The 15054-nt window shown below is 42.0% G+C and overlaps 1 protein-coding gene across 2 annotated transcripts; it reads left to right on the top strand.

Moving 5' to 3' along the window:
• The first annotated feature begins 2983 nt into the window (after positions 1-2983).
• Positions 2984-15026, top strand: LOC108883874 (serine/threonine-protein kinase tousled-like 1-B). Of its 2 annotated transcripts, XM_018677426.2 has the most exons (22): positions 2984-3608; positions 5552-5673; positions 6260-6328; positions 6488-6526; positions 6646-6721; positions 6802-6845; positions 6943-7032; positions 7147-7227; positions 7336-7428; positions 7551-7661; positions 8327-8463; positions 8674-8865; positions 9140-9206; positions 9618-9715; positions 9994-10075; positions 10231-10322; positions 10425-10514; positions 10998-11167; positions 11338-11473; positions 12094-12205; positions 12481-12588; positions 13176-15026. In XM_018677426.2, exons 1-22 carry the CDS (start codon positions 3482-3484, stop codon positions 13323-13325), a joined length of 2286 nt encoding a protein of 761 aa, XP_018532942.1. In that variant the 5' UTR covers positions 2984-3481; the 3' UTR covers positions 13326-15026. The 2 variants fall into 2 exon arrangements, with proteins under 2 accessions (XP_018532942.1, XP_018532943.1); XM_018677427.2 differs by lacking the exon at positions 6488-6526.
• The last annotated feature ends 28 nt before the right edge of the window (positions 15027-15054 follow it).

Here is a 15054-nt window from a genome sequence, read left to right on the forward strand (position 1 = left end):
AACAATATATGATTTTACTCAATAGTGAAAATCCTCTGTTAGGACATATTCACTGAGTAGGTTAGCTGCCAATACTGAAATATAAAGTGCCGTTCATGCCTAATGCTTATAATATTCATAATTAATTCTTAGAATTATCTTAATATTATCTTAATTTTCTAAGTAATGTCATACAACATACCAGGCTCTGTGCTGTGTGAAGTTTGGTGTATATACAGTTTATTTTTCAGTAAAATACAATGACTCATAATAATTGAGCACAAACATGTTTTGATGTTTGATTGATATTTTGATTATTGTTTTGTTGGACAGTGAATATTAGGTAATTATTAGGTCATTTGAGTGGTGATTTGAGACATGGTATGTGCTATGACTGAGTCTGCCACTAAATTAATTTTCCCCAAAGTCTCAATATGAGTTGTGCCAAACTGTCACGTGTTGTTTTACACAGTGGAGTTGTTTCCTTTCCAGTAAAGTGCTCAGAGAGAGGCAGCAGCCAACAGCAAACAAAGACATGAGTCAAATGGAGGGTAAATGATTTTCACAGCAGCCATCTGACATGTTATTCAGGAACCATACAGGTGTAATTAATAACATGAATTATGGCTGCATTCCTTTTAGCTATGCCATTTCCAGGGCTCTGCTTCTGTGCTGCTGGCACAACTTGCTGGGACGCCTGAATGGAATGGAGCTGTAATTAATGTGATTAGTGAGAAGTCAAACTGTCAGCTGTCTGCTGTGAAGATGACCAGTTAAGGCTGAATTGAAGGGGGACATTGAAAACAGTCTAAGTAAATACTTCAATGTCATTCTGTCAGCCATGGCATTTATAGTATTACAATCATATTCAGATAACGTGCTGTTTCCCGAGGTACACTGTGAAAGCTTGGTTTAGCAGATACACCACAGCTAATGTGCCTTCCAGCTACCATTAACTCATCAATGAGTCCTTGCAGTTAGTTTGTGTGAATCAGACACATCTGACATCCTAAATAAAGGATGGCTAATTGAACAATCTTGCACTTGTACCTGAATGTACATACAAATCCTGCCAATGTCCTAATTGTCGTAGTAGTTATTATTTTACTCTGTATAGGTCCATGTTTTCTAAACACCTTCAGTTCTTCATAGACAACTTAATTTATACTCTTTTGAATTTCTGTTCAGGAACTGTGTGTCACTGCTCAGTTACATACTCAATCTATATCATACTACTTTAGTGCTCTATATCTACACTTAGACATTTTACATTTATCAAAATTAAATGATCTCATTCATTCATACCAATTATAATTATATGAGAGGGGAACAATGGTTTTAGAAAACTGTACATGCACTTGCTGTCATGTGCATGTGCATGTATTATTGCAAAGACAATTATAACCTCCTTGTTGCCTGTAAAGATGGTTCCATTTACACAGTCTTGCACCTTATCAAATATGACAAGTGCATTGACATCTGCAAAATACAATTGAAGCAGTTTTCATAGAAAACACAGTCAACACTCTTGTATTTAATCTCTGAAGCTTGCAGTGTTAGGGTGCACTTACCTGAAGGCTGTTCTATTATTCATTCTTCCAAAAAACTGTGTTCAGATGAAATGTCATATCTTGTGCAATCTATATCTTTACCTCTTTGTTTTAACTTTACTTTCCAAACTTTTATTATTATTATTGTGGCAATTATTGTTGCAGGCCACAGTTGTGTATCTTATACACAAGCTTGAGGCAGTTTTCAAAATGTCAGCCAGCACTCCCAGTTTTCCAGCAGTCATTTGATGCTCCTGGAATGTCCTGACTGCTGCTTAAATATCAGTCACCCATCACCTCTTTCCTCATAACACAACTCCAATTTCATACCTGAAATGACATCACAAACTGTGTGTGACTGTGTGTATATGTGTGTGTGTGTGTGTGTGTATAGTAGTGTAATGTAGTAGGCTGCTTATACAACCCTCCTCATTGCCTGTCAAGACTATTGCTCTGTTACCATGGAAACCATGTGACCAAAAAAATCAGGTTACCATGGGCAGGTGCATATGAGGTGCAGTATGACCGTTTGTGCCTCAGACTGTTTCCTGATGCAATCTAACTGCAAGTGGAGCAGGGGTTTGACAGACAACTGTGCTTACTACTGCTTTGAATTTTTATCCGGAAAAAATCTAATTACATTGGAATGAACTTTTCAAATATTAGAGGTTAAACATGTTTTCCATACCCAGTAAGACACACATTTGCTAACTCTCAACACAGAGTTTAGGTTTTAGTAAAAATAGTTTTATGAAAAATTAATGTATTACATTTGAAATAAATTAGAAAATGAAAGGAAATGATGTAGGCCAAACAGGCCTACCACTCTCTCTCTATATATATATCTTTCTCTCTCTTTCTCTATGTGTGTGTGTGTGTGTTTTGTGTATGCTGCCCTACAAGAAGGCAAAGGCATTTTGATGCACTGCACCAAATTTGGAACAAAAGACCCTATAGCCCAGACCACATCACTATCCTCCCACCTGCACCCCCCCCCCCCCCCCCCCCCCCCAACTTGTATTTCAAGACTGAAAAACGGCATATCAAGACCACAGCCCTACCTAACACACACATATACACACAAGCTCTCACACACTGTAGACTACTGTTCATGCACTGTGCATGATGCATTTACAGTGGTGTACATGTCTAATGTCTGTGTATTGTACAGTATCATTATACATTAATATACATACATAATACATGTTTATATACATATGCGTACATATATCTACATATAACTATATGTATCTATGTAATCATATCTCTACACACACACACACACACACACGGCGATGTATGTATATATATATATATATGTATATATATATATACACAAACACACAGGCACACAAAACAGAAGCACACACGCACGCACGCACGCACGGGTTCGCACTAACACATTAACGTGTGTGTGTGTGTGTGTGTGTGTGTGTGTGTTTCTGTTTTCCTTCGTTCTCCTCAGCAGACAGGAACTTTCGGCCATTTTTTTCGGGGTGTTTGTTGTTTTCGCCAAAACAAGAGGCTGTTCTCAGGTCGAAGCGAGTTGCGCTTTCCAGTGAACCTAAGCCTACTTTGGAGGAGGGTAAAATGATCCCAGATCAGTGTCTGTTTCAGTGTCATGCCATCCCCCATCGCGCTGCTAGGTGCGCGCCAGCCTCGCGATAGCCTCGCCTACTAGAATCAAAGCTCCGTTCGCGAACTGGATGCTGTCAGGCGCGCGGTGCGGTCATCATGCAAAGGTTACATTGGATCCGTTTCAGCGAGTCTCTAAAGCCGCTTCTCCGCAGGACCCGCAACGGTCGCAACATGCGAAACGTGTAGCAACACAAAAACGGACTAACTCTCGTCTACTGGCCTGTTTGGCTACAGCAGGTGTCGATGGACGCAAGTTTGGGATTTCCGCGAACGGCAGTGTGTACGCTGGCTCCTCTCGGCGGTAAAGTGGCTTCATGAGTGTCCAAAGTAACAGTGGAAGTGGTGGTGGAAGTTTGGAGGCGACGCCATCTTGGTCGCAGCTCTCCTCGTCCCCAACGATTTCTCAACAACATATAACGGCGACCGCAAAGAGCAAGGAAGGTATATCAGCTCGCCAAGTGCACGACCGACTCTTATTCTCCTTAAAGTGTGTTCTTTGCAGGAGATGTGGATTATTTCGGCCGTGTCGAGCTAACGTTTGTTGAAGTAAAAATGGATGTCAAGTTCACTGATGCCGTGAATTGGAAGCCAAACGTCAGCTGTCAGTTCAGTTGATGGCCAGTCTAAGTAGCAGCAAGCTATCATGTTTGCACAAAGGCAGCGCTAGCTTGTTGTTCTGTTTGTGTGACTGTCAGGTTACATGAGTTCTTGTTACTCGTAGCTGTTGATGCGGTAACAGTGTTTTTGTAGCAGTTTGTAACATTCGCCTCCTATCAACAGCATCTAGGTTGAAATTAAACAACGTAGCAATGCATGCATCCATGAATGCACTGCAATGCATGTCCCTGCTACTATGAACTTGAGAAAAGGCCCTGTTTTTTACTTTGAGGCCAGTTTTGAAGCATTCGTTTTTGCACATCATTGTTTTCGACATGTTGTTGAGATGTTATTTACTCCGATATTGCTGAGTTGCTGGGTATGATGTGACATAACAGTGATCATAAGTGGGAGCAATTGTCTCTATTCTTCCAACTGAGTACATTAGTTTTAGAACATAATGCGTTTTAAAACAGAGAGACAATGATTGTGTTAACAGGTCGGCAATAACAAAGATTTAGCGTCATTATTACCTAACCGCGGGTATGGTTTAAGAAATAATTTTCAACTTGAGACTCTTAACACTAATTCAATAAGACACAACAATAATGCAGTAATATAAAGCTCTAGCTGTACACATTAATTAACCCAAACCACTCTCTGCCCTGTCCTTAGATAACCTCACACAGGCCTTGTAGTGTGCTCTCTGTTTCACTGCACAAGGGTTTCATAATGTCCATTATACCTTTTAGGGCTTACCCCTGTGCCAGAAGCTATGTAAAGATGACAGCCAGGAAATGTCCAATAAGGAAACAAAACACTTGCAGGAGCAGCAGCCAGTGGGGAGCAGAGGAGCTGTGTGTGTGTGTGTGTGTCTGTCCCTGGAAACTGGTTGTCATAGTACAGGGCCCAGTCGGGCAGCATATACTCTTATGTTAGCCTACTGCTTGTATGAGTCTGTTTATTTGTACTGTGGTTGTGATTTACGGGTGTGAGGGTTTGCTGCTCTTTATCCGGCTATATAATGAGGAAATTCAAATGTTACACTAGGCTTTCGCAAAGCCTAAATGGCCTATGGGACTAAAAGCTGTGTCCTGATTCAACAGCATAAGGAGCATTGTTGTACATGTGTAGCATTTAAATTAGACACCCAGCTACTGAAAGGCCCACATCTATTTTTCATTAACATTGCAGCATGTAAAAAGATTTTACTTTAGGATAAAACTTCAAGTGTCCTTATCTCAGACATTACTGTGCCTTATCCACAAGGCTTCTGAGATACTGAGATCCCTAAATGTCAGAGACTAGTTTAGCCCTGTGCCATTGTGGCAGTCTAACTGATGAGAAAATAGAAGGGCTGGTTGTAGATTTTTGTGGTGACAAACTGGTGGACACGCTGTGCCTGGCCTCGACTCTTCTCCCTCCTGGCTCCCCAGTGGCAGAACGACCTTCCTGCTTAAGTTAGAAATGCAGTGTCACTCATCTAAAGTATCTCCCATCATAGGATGAAAGTGCATCTTTTTAAGAGCTACCTACTGCACCTACAGTTAAATCCATTTTCTATTTTTATCCTCTAATCATTCCAATTTTCTCTAATCCTCCCCCAGTTACTGTCCTCCGCTCTTTCTCATAGAGCTCATTTATATTCTTTTCTAGTAATTTTGTCACAGGGATGTTTTTTTTTTTTTTTGCTCTGGTTCCTTGCACATGTACTTTGTTAGTAATGGCGATAATTTAAGTGTCTAACCTTACTTTGCTTATCCCCTCCCCCCTTCCCCTCATGTCAGGCCCCATGGAGGAGCTGCACAGCCTGGACCCCAGGAGACAGGAGCTGCTGGAGGCCAGGTTCACAGGAGCTGTCAGTGGCAACACAGGAGGCAGCACTGGGAGCACCAGTGGGGGTGCTAAGGTAACAGCTGCACAGAGAAACTATAGCCTCACTTTTGAGATACGTCACACACCGCACACACAAACACAACTGACCTGGCTGACTATAAATTGCATTCCCAAGTTCTAATATGATACCAGCGAGAGCCAGTGCTTGTTGCAACAGTAGCACACAGCAAGAATGGCGTACACAAGTTGAAGCAGTCTCAAGGCTTGTGTTTATAAGTGACTAACACCGGTGACTAACTCCTCCGTGATAGTTCCTAGACGAGTGTCGGCTACGTCAGGGGCAGGGACTTTTTGGGCACAGGAAATCAAAACTAAACTCAGGTTCCCATGGTGGAAAAGCAGGTAAGAGTACCTGCTTTCCTTAAAAGAATCCAGTGTTCCTGGAAATGTTCATGTGTTGGAAAAGGGCCAAGTGACACACCTAATAACTGATCTAGATTCCTGTCACATGTGGCAGACTAGAGGCTTGACTCCCGGTTTTGTTTCCCTGTTGTTGACATTTCATCAGGTCACTGAACTTCGAACACACCACACACCTGCCACGACTATTTTCATATATTATGTGTTCACTTATTTGTTTGAATTCTCTCTGTGTGCAGGGTCTGGCCAATGAGTCCTCTAACCACAGCTATGGCAGCCTGGGATCATCCAGTGACAAGGAGTCAGAGGTAAAACACACACAGGCATAGTCATTGTTGCAATGGACATGGATGACTTTTACTTACTCATTTATACAGATAAACATGGATACATGTTTTTCCGTGCGCTGCCCACTCGTCTTTCTGTCTCTCCCACTACCTCCACCTCTTCCTCTCCTCTCTTCCTAGAACTCTGATTTGAAAAGAGGGAGCTCCCCTGCCTACTCAGTATGTACTCCTCCTTCCTGCTGCTCTTTCCTGCTGAACACCAATCCTGCTTTGTTAGGTAAAACACAAGGGATTTATGCCTTTTTGTTTTTCTTCCTCTGTTTCATATCGATTTACAGACTCCGGAGAAGAAGCACTCTGAGTCGTCCAGAGGGAGGAAAAGGAAAGCCGACACCTATTCAGAGAGTAGTCAAGGTATGACAGACACCTGTGCTAAATATCTATAATGTACTACTGCTGGTTTGTATTAAATGTTTGTTCAAATTTCTGTGCAGGGAAAACCTCCACACGTGGGCCCAAGATCAGCGACTACTTTGATGTGAGTATTACAAGCACTAGTGTTACTCCAGTATGTCAAAATTCTTGCCATTTTGAACCAGATTCTTAAGTCCGTCCTTTTGTTTTTCTCTGCAAAGTTCCAGGGTGGAAATGGTTCTAGTCCAGTCAGAGGGCTCCCATCAGCTCGCCGCTCTCCACAGAACTCCCACTCTGCGCCAGGCTCAATCGTGAGTGTTTGACAAACACAGAACACTTTTTAATGAGTTATTTGCACAAGAGATGGATGTGAAAGTCTGTTCTGTGTGTTACTACAAAGTTTAAAAGTGTCTCTGTCTCTGTAGATCCGACAGAACAGCTCCTCTCCTACGAGTCTGTGTTTTGGGGAGCACAATCCCAAAGCCTCCTCCAGCAAGTTTGTCCAGGTAATGTGACGCACACAGGAAACACTCATGTGACACACTGCTTACAATTCCTGCAGTATACAGTGTGTATTTATGAATGAACTTCTTACTGGTACTTTTTTGTCTTAGACGGAATTAACAGGACTCAAACTTGCTGCTCTGGAGAGCAACAAGAGTCTGGACCTGGAAAAGAAAGAGGGGCGAATAGATGACCTGCTCAGGGTGAGTTCAGTATCTGTATATCCTTATTCTGGGTTTTGATGAAAAATATGTCAGGAGGATGTCTTTTCATGATTTCATGATTTCTTAATACACAACCACAACCCGCTGTCTTCCTTTAACAGGCAAACTGTGACTTGCGGAGACAGATCGATGAACAGCAAAAACTGCTGGAGAAGTACAAGGAGAGGCTCAACAAGTGCATCACTATGAGCAAGAAACTGCTTATAGAAAAGGTATGTGTTTTTGAATTCATACTCCCATTTGGATATCCAGAAAAAGAAACAAACTAACAGTGACACAGTATGTATAACACACACACTATATCAGTTCTAAATGTTCAGCAACATGTAGAAGATGTGAAGCTCATTGCTTCCAAAGGATGTGAAAAAATGCAGACACACACTTGCAACAGAAATAGAGCAACGCAGGCATCCCTCTCGAATAATAAGTCCAATATTTTCTGGTGTTTTAGTTTTGCTTTGGTCCACAAGTAACGAGGAAAAAAACTCCCATGTGGTTCGTAGATTTTGAATCTCGTCACTCGCTACCTGTTTTCTTCAGGCCCCCGCCATTTTGAGCTTAAGCTGCACAGAACAGCACAGTAGTAATGGTGGCTGGATTTAGTGTAAAATATTGCCTCACTGGACTTTAACATGTCTAGAGCATCCAGTCTTTTAGTTAGAAAAATAAACATACCTATTACACCTTTTATTGTGCTTGGGAATAAATGTAATGTAGAGGTGGGGGCTTGTCACAGGAATATTTTTGCAAGTTTAAAACCTAAATCTAATTGAGAAATGCTCTCTCTTCCTTCAGCTGCTACTGTTGAGACAGCTTCGGCACCCCTGTCCATCATTTCTGATTATCTGTGTGTATGTCTGTCTGGTTTTGTGCGCAGAGCACCCAGGAGAAGCAGTCATGTCGCGAGAAGAGCATGCAGGATCGCCTCCGTCTCGGCCACTTCACCACCGTCAGACATGGAGCGTCCTACACGGAGCAGTGGACCGACGGATATGCATTCCAGAACCTGATCAAGTGAGAGACTGCAAACACACGCATTGTTTTTGAATCCTATTGAATTATCTTTGATCCATTTAGTTTAGATTTTGCATTAGAGTTTGCATTAGAAATGGTGTAGAAGAGTCCTGAATACACAGGTGAATTTTAAAATCAATATAAATAGCTGTTAATCGTCTGCTCCAGTATTTTCCATATGACCTACTCCTTCCCCTCCTGTGTGTGCAGGCAACAGGAGGGCATCAACCAGCAGAGGGAGGACATAGAGCGGCAAAGGAAGCTGCTGGCCAAGAGGAAGCCTCCAAACCCTGCGTCTCCCTCCCTCTCAGTCGCCTCCACCTCTGAACCCAAGCAGCGCAAAACCAAGGTGGTCAACGGCAACGATTCGGACCCCTTCCTCAAGCCCTCCTTGCCCCAACTGTGAGTTTACTGAAATAAACACATACTGTCAGTGTGAAGCCGAGGGATGTGAGGGATGAGAATCCCCTGTTTTTATATTGTTTTGGGCCTCTGTTATGTCCTTTGCAATTTACTGAGAACCGAGCCTGGGACTCTCACACAATTGGAGGATTAGAAAAGTCACTGCAAGGTGAAATAGATTTGAATTTACTGAGACTTCTGTAGACCACTAATGAATGTTTCCAATGCAGCGTGTTTCCTGTCGGTTGGTTTTGACTTGTCTGTATTTTGCCAGACTGACCCTTGCTGAGTACCATGAGCAAGAAGAGATCTTCAAGCTCCGCCTTGGACATCTGAAGAAGGTGAGTTGGATAACTATTAAAAAAATCACTCAGTAAATAAAGTCAACCAATCAGACAGTAAGAACGCATTATGTACAGAAGACATCTCATTTAGTGAAATCAAGCAAAAGAAAGTTGTTGATGCCTGAAAAAGGTCAATGACCAAAACATTGCATTTCCTGTAAACTTAGTGTTGACAGTGTTTATAGTTTCCCATGCACTTGTCTATCAAGTGTGCATTACATAACACTTAGTTTAATAAGTGAAATCATCAAAATGTTCATTAAAACAGTAAAAGAGTAACTTGCTCAGATTTAATTTGTTGACAATGAGTTTAATGGGATAAATGAGAGTCTTTTCCTCATATTAAAACGCTAAAAGAATTGAAAAGTAAAAGGATACATCTCATGGTGTATGTGTGTGGGTGTGCAGGAGGAAGCTGAGATTCAAGCAGAGCTGGAGCGGTTGGAGCGGGTGAGGAACCTCCACATCAGAGAGCTGAAAAGGATAAACAATGAGGACAGCTCAGCGTAAGTCTGTTCAGCACACAGCACCACAACATACCAAGCAACTTAGTGGATTAAAAAAATCAGAATAATGAATGTAAATCATAGTTTGATGATATTAAATTTACATATAAAGAACATGTAACATGATTTAAATTTCTAGATGTAAAAATCCAGAAGAGAAACACAATTATCTGTCTTTGCAAATCACTTGTTTCAAAGACGACGTTGAATTTGCCAGATGTACATTTCCTCTTCACATTACCTGATTACATTAAACATTTCTGTTCTTCCTCACGCAGGTTTAAAGACCATCCTACTCTGAACGAGAGGTACCTGCTGCTGCACTTGCTGGGCAGGGGCGGCTTCAGTGAAGTCTACAAGGTAATGTCGTAGAGCTGCACTAGTTACTTCCTATTCTCGCTCTTTCTCCCACTGTAAAGTATGTTTAGAGACAAATGTGTGTGTGTGTGTGTGTGTGTGTGTGTGTGTGTGTGTGTGTGTGTGTGTGTGTGTGTGTTTTCTCTTGCCACACACAGGCTTTTGACCTGTTTGAGCAGCGCTATGCAGCTGTTAAAATCCACCAACTCAACAAGAACTGGAGGGAGGAGAAAAAAGAGAACTACCACAAGTAGGTCTCATGCACACAGACAACTTTAGATGTACAAAGCCAAATGTTTTTCTGCAGTAAAACACACACACACACACTACATTGACATTTATTTCCTTCCAGGCACGCATGCAGGGAGTACCGGATACACAAGCAGCTGGACCATCCCAGAATAGTCAAACTATATGACTACTTCTCCCTGGACACTGACACGTGAGTCACCTTTGACCTCTGCCAGCTGCAACCCTGCTGGGTTGACATATCCTGAGGTTGTTTATAACACAGCACTGGGTTAGAAAAGCATTCTTTGCTGTAGTTTAAAACAGCATGTTGCACATCAGTTAGAGCCGAACCTTTTGTGAGGGCCATACATGTTAAATATTCAAAAAATGCATGAATTGCTTCTAATCTGCCTCAGGACTCTACGTCAGAGCTGCAAGTAAGAGCAAACATCATCGGTGTGTTATCAGATTGGGAAAGAGTAAATAGTAAAATCAAGTGTCAGAAAAATGTGTGAGTCAGCATCAACATGCCCCGACAATGGAAGTCATTTTTAAAACGTCAACGCAAGTGTCAATTAAGCATGTAGGTGTGGTCACCCATGTCCAAAAGAGAATTTACCTCATTTTTGTTTTTCACAGTTAGTTGATCAATTGAATCTTTTTCTCCTGTATGTAACTGTGTGTGTCCTCTCAGGTTCTGTACAGTGCTGGAGTTCTGCGAAGGAAATGACCTGGACTTCTACCTGAAACAAAACAAGCTGATGTCAGAGAAGGAGGCCCGTTCCATCGTCATGCAGATTGTCAGCGCCCTGCGCTACCTCAATGAGATCAAACCTCCCATCATCCACTACGACCTCAAACCTGGTGGGTCATGCGTCCTAATCAGTGTTAGTGTTTAATGATTAAATGTAGGTAATTTTAAGTTGGATAAACACATGCAAGGTTCTCAGTTATTAAGATCCTTTCAGTTGCTCTGAGAGCTTTGCTTGTTAACCTCAGGTCAAACATTGTCTCACTGTCTGTGTGGTGCACAGGTAATATCTTGTTGGTGGATGGTACTGCGTGTGGAGAAATCAAAATCACAGACTTTGGTCTGTCAAAGATCATGGACGATGATAACTATGGCGTGGACGGGATGGACCTCACGTCGCAGGGGGCCGGAACCTACTGGTAAGACGACACACATACACAGTGCACAAGGTGTACAGAAAAACATGAAAAATGAGTGGAGAAACAGGATGACAGCCCCCTCATCCATAGTGCAGGAGGGGGTCACTGTATGGTTTGATGAGTATAAAAATGATGTGAATCACAAGCTATGGCCTTCACAGTTACCAGATCTTAACCCAGCTGAACACCAGCATGTCAGACAGCACTCTCTACCACCATCAGAGAGTTCAGAGACTTTTACACTCACTGCTTTCATGCATTGAAGCTGTTCTGGCAGCTTGTGCTGGCCCAACACCTCACTGAGACACTTTGTGATGGTTTTTCTGTAGGTTGAACCCATGTTTGTGGTCTGTCTGAAAGGCTCAGCACACATTATCTTGTGTCCATGACTAATATCTTGTAGTATATTGCAAATTGCAGAATCTTCTACATTGTACTATTATCATTATTATGGGCAGTGAATTGTGACAGTTATTTTCAAGAGATTACATCTCCTGTCCTAACACTTACATTGTATGAAAGAGCATAGAGAGATCAAGGAGGATGATTTGCAAAAAATATGTTTGAACTCTTTATGACATTGATTGACATGATACGTATTCTGTGCATGTGTTTTCCAGGTATCTCCCTCCAGAGTGTTTTGTGGTGGGGAAGGAGCCGCCTAAGATTTCCAACAAGGTAGATGTCTGGTCTGTGGGAGTGATCTTCTTCCAGTGCCTCTATGGACGCAAGGTACAACACTAAAACACCACACATAAGACTTTGGGAAGAGCAGATGATCTAAAGTTTGCACGTTAGCAGAGAGTAAAGATTAACACAAATGCACATGGATTTAAAACAGTATGTTAGAGGTATTGCTTTGAGATGATTTATAGACATCAGCTGTTTGCTTCATGGACGTTTGTCTTGAATTCAGGATCCATCAAACAACTGCAGGGGTTTAATAGTTGCAGCAGTATAAAAGACATCGGTCTGTGGTCATCTCTAACGTCTTTTGCTTTCTCCAGCCGTTTGGTCACAACCAGTCTCAACAAGACATTCTCCAGGAAAACACCATCCTCAAAGCCACAGAGGTCCAGTTCCCTGCTAAACCACAGGCCAGCACAGAGGCCAAGGTAATACATGTGCACACATGCAAGAAAAGGGCCAATACGTCAGTTTTGCATTGTTAATTTTAATTTTACTTCTGTGATTACTCTCCTTGTCAATCCAAAAAAATCTAAATGTAACTTAAAAACATTTATAGAGGAAATAACCACATGGAAATGTCTGTATTTGGGCCTTTTTTAGCTTTGCGCAGTTTCATCTCAAAATGATGGTCACCTCATTATACACAAAGCAAAATGTCTGATGGTACAGTATAGTATTTCATTGTTTTGCCTAAACCCAGTAGACATAAGCATAAATGATTTGAGGTGTTGTGTGTAGTAAAAACCACACATGCACATTGTAATTAGGTTATACATATGTCCATCCATGTTGACACATGCTCAACCATCTGAATCAACTCTAACATGTGGCTGTAGAAAGACCAGTTTAAAGTGCAGTCTTTGCCACCAAATAGACAAAAAGCAAAGGTAGACTCTCTCTCCTGTGTTGTATTTTTACATAAATATAAATAGTCTACACACAAATAAACACACACACACACACACACACAGCCTGCAGCTCATTTTCTAAAATGTCCTCCTCCGTTCTGCAGGCATTTATCCGGCGCTGTCTGGCCTACCGCAAGGAGGACAGGTTCGACGTTCACCAACTGTGCTCGGACTCCTACCTCCTCCCTCACATGAGACGTTCGAACTCCTCCGGCTCCCTGCAGCCCTCTGCCTCATCTCTCCCCACCTACTGACTGGCTCTCTCACATGACTGACAGGACCCTCTGGCCAACCCTGAGGCAGGATCGTTGGAATTGAAGGACAATGGACATGGATTGATTTTGTTTTTTCTTTTAACATGAGCTGTTTCCAAAATGGATGAATTAGCAACAGAATAGAATTAAATGGAAAGATGGAAGTGAGAGAAGAGGAGGAAGGGGGATACTCCCTTCACATATGTTGTACAGCACTGTGTCCTTGAACTTGACTGTGTGGAGACGGGGAGGGCCAAAAATGAAAGACTGAAAAACAGAAAGGAAATGGGAAGAGAGGGGCAGAGATAAAAGAGAGGCAACATTGTTGAGAGCACGCAAAAAAAATAATGATTTGTTTATGGACTTTATTAATTAACCCTCTTAGGAGACATTTCAACAGCTATAGGATCTCCTAGATGTCCTGTCCACTCCCGCCTCTCTTAGCTCTACATACATATACATCATAATACACCTCACAAAATGGCTGAGAATTGTGTCAACATAATGCCACTGTTACAGTCCCGTTGCTTGTGAGGGTGGTGGCCAGCATGCAGAAGAAGACGGGTGTGGTGCAGAGGAGTTACAAGCATCTGTGCGTCAAATATGGACGACATGTCTAACTCTGCAGTCCATTGAAATGAGTCACAAAGTGGTGGTTACATCTCATTTATTTTCCCTTGTAGCCCCTAAGCACACAATAGGGGTTAACTTAAAAGTTAAGTTAACTTAAAGTGACGTTGTAACCTTGATGGGACTTGACAAAGAAAAGAAGAAAAGAAAAAAAAATAGTTCCAGATAAAATTTCTGGGGTTGATTTGCACTTCTAGATCATGTTCATCTGGTCTCACAGATTTGGCATGAAGTACTACAGCCTGGGCTAGTCCTGGACTTCTCCATGGTCAGATCCACCGTTCACATTTTCGTTGTGTTGTGAGGCAGTCCAGGTCTACAGAACGTGGATGTGCGAATCTGTCCTAATCCATTTTTGCTGTTCAGGTAAGAATCAAAATGTTTCAAAGGCCCGAGTATTACAGTACCACGCTGTCATAGTTGTCCTCATCAAACCTGCCTGAAGAGAGCTGGACTGAACTGAGGGACTGGATCAGCTTTTTTACTGTACTGCAAAGACTCGGGGCACAGAATTCAGTGTACATTTCATGTGCAGGAGACATTATTCACTAGCAAATATATTGTAATGAGGCTTATCCTTGCTTCCCAGTGTCTCACTTTGCTCAGTTTTATTTGTTTCCCTCTGAAAGCTGTTCTCAGTTTGCTGCTATAAATGTTGCTTTTAGTTTGTAACGTGTGAATGGTTTTTGCCTCGCATATGTGCATACTTGAACTGTGTTAAGAGGAACACTCCCCAGAACCTCTTTTTTCTGAAATGGACACCCGCTGTGCTGTTTGGGGTTGAGGGGCGGGCAACACGTTCTTCTGCCACTAACATCAAATGTCCACGTGTTTTTTTTCTTTTGTTTGTTTCTTAATTTTTAAATTTACTCTCATGTAAGAGTCCAACAGACAATTATATGGAGCAGAGTCCCAGTATGCTGTGAAGTGAGGAACGGTCACACCTGTTCATGCCAGTAGCAGCGGGCGTGCTCCAGGTTGGCCTGTGTTGCAGCATGTTCTACTGCAACTAGAAATCAAGTGGATATATCCAAATGTCATCCTGTAAATAAAAAACAACACTTACCTGTATGTTGTCGTTGACATTTTAAGCTCCTCT

The sequence above is a fragment of the Lates calcarifer genome, linkage group LG4, assembly GCF_001640805.2.
Source record: "Lates calcarifer isolate ASB-BC8 linkage group LG4, TLL_Latcal_v3, whole genome shotgun sequence".
NCBI classification, from domain to species: Eukaryota; Metazoa; Chordata; class Actinopteri; family Centropomidae; genus Lates; species Lates calcarifer.

Bases quoted from the DNA above. Each gene is read 5' to 3' on its own strand.
- LOC108883874 (XM_018677426.2), top strand. From the start codon at position 3,482: ATGAGTGTCCAAAGTAACAGTGGAAGTGGTGGTGGAAGTTTGGAGGCG. The intron at 6,722-6,801 runs GTATGACAGACA...ATTTCTGTGCAG, and splicing joins CTATTCAGAGAGTAGTCAAG to GGAAAACCTCCACACGTGGG. The intron at 10,076-10,230 runs GTAATGTCGTAG...TGCCACACACAG, and splicing joins GCTTCAGTGAAGTCTACAAG to GCTTTTGACCTGTTTGAGCA.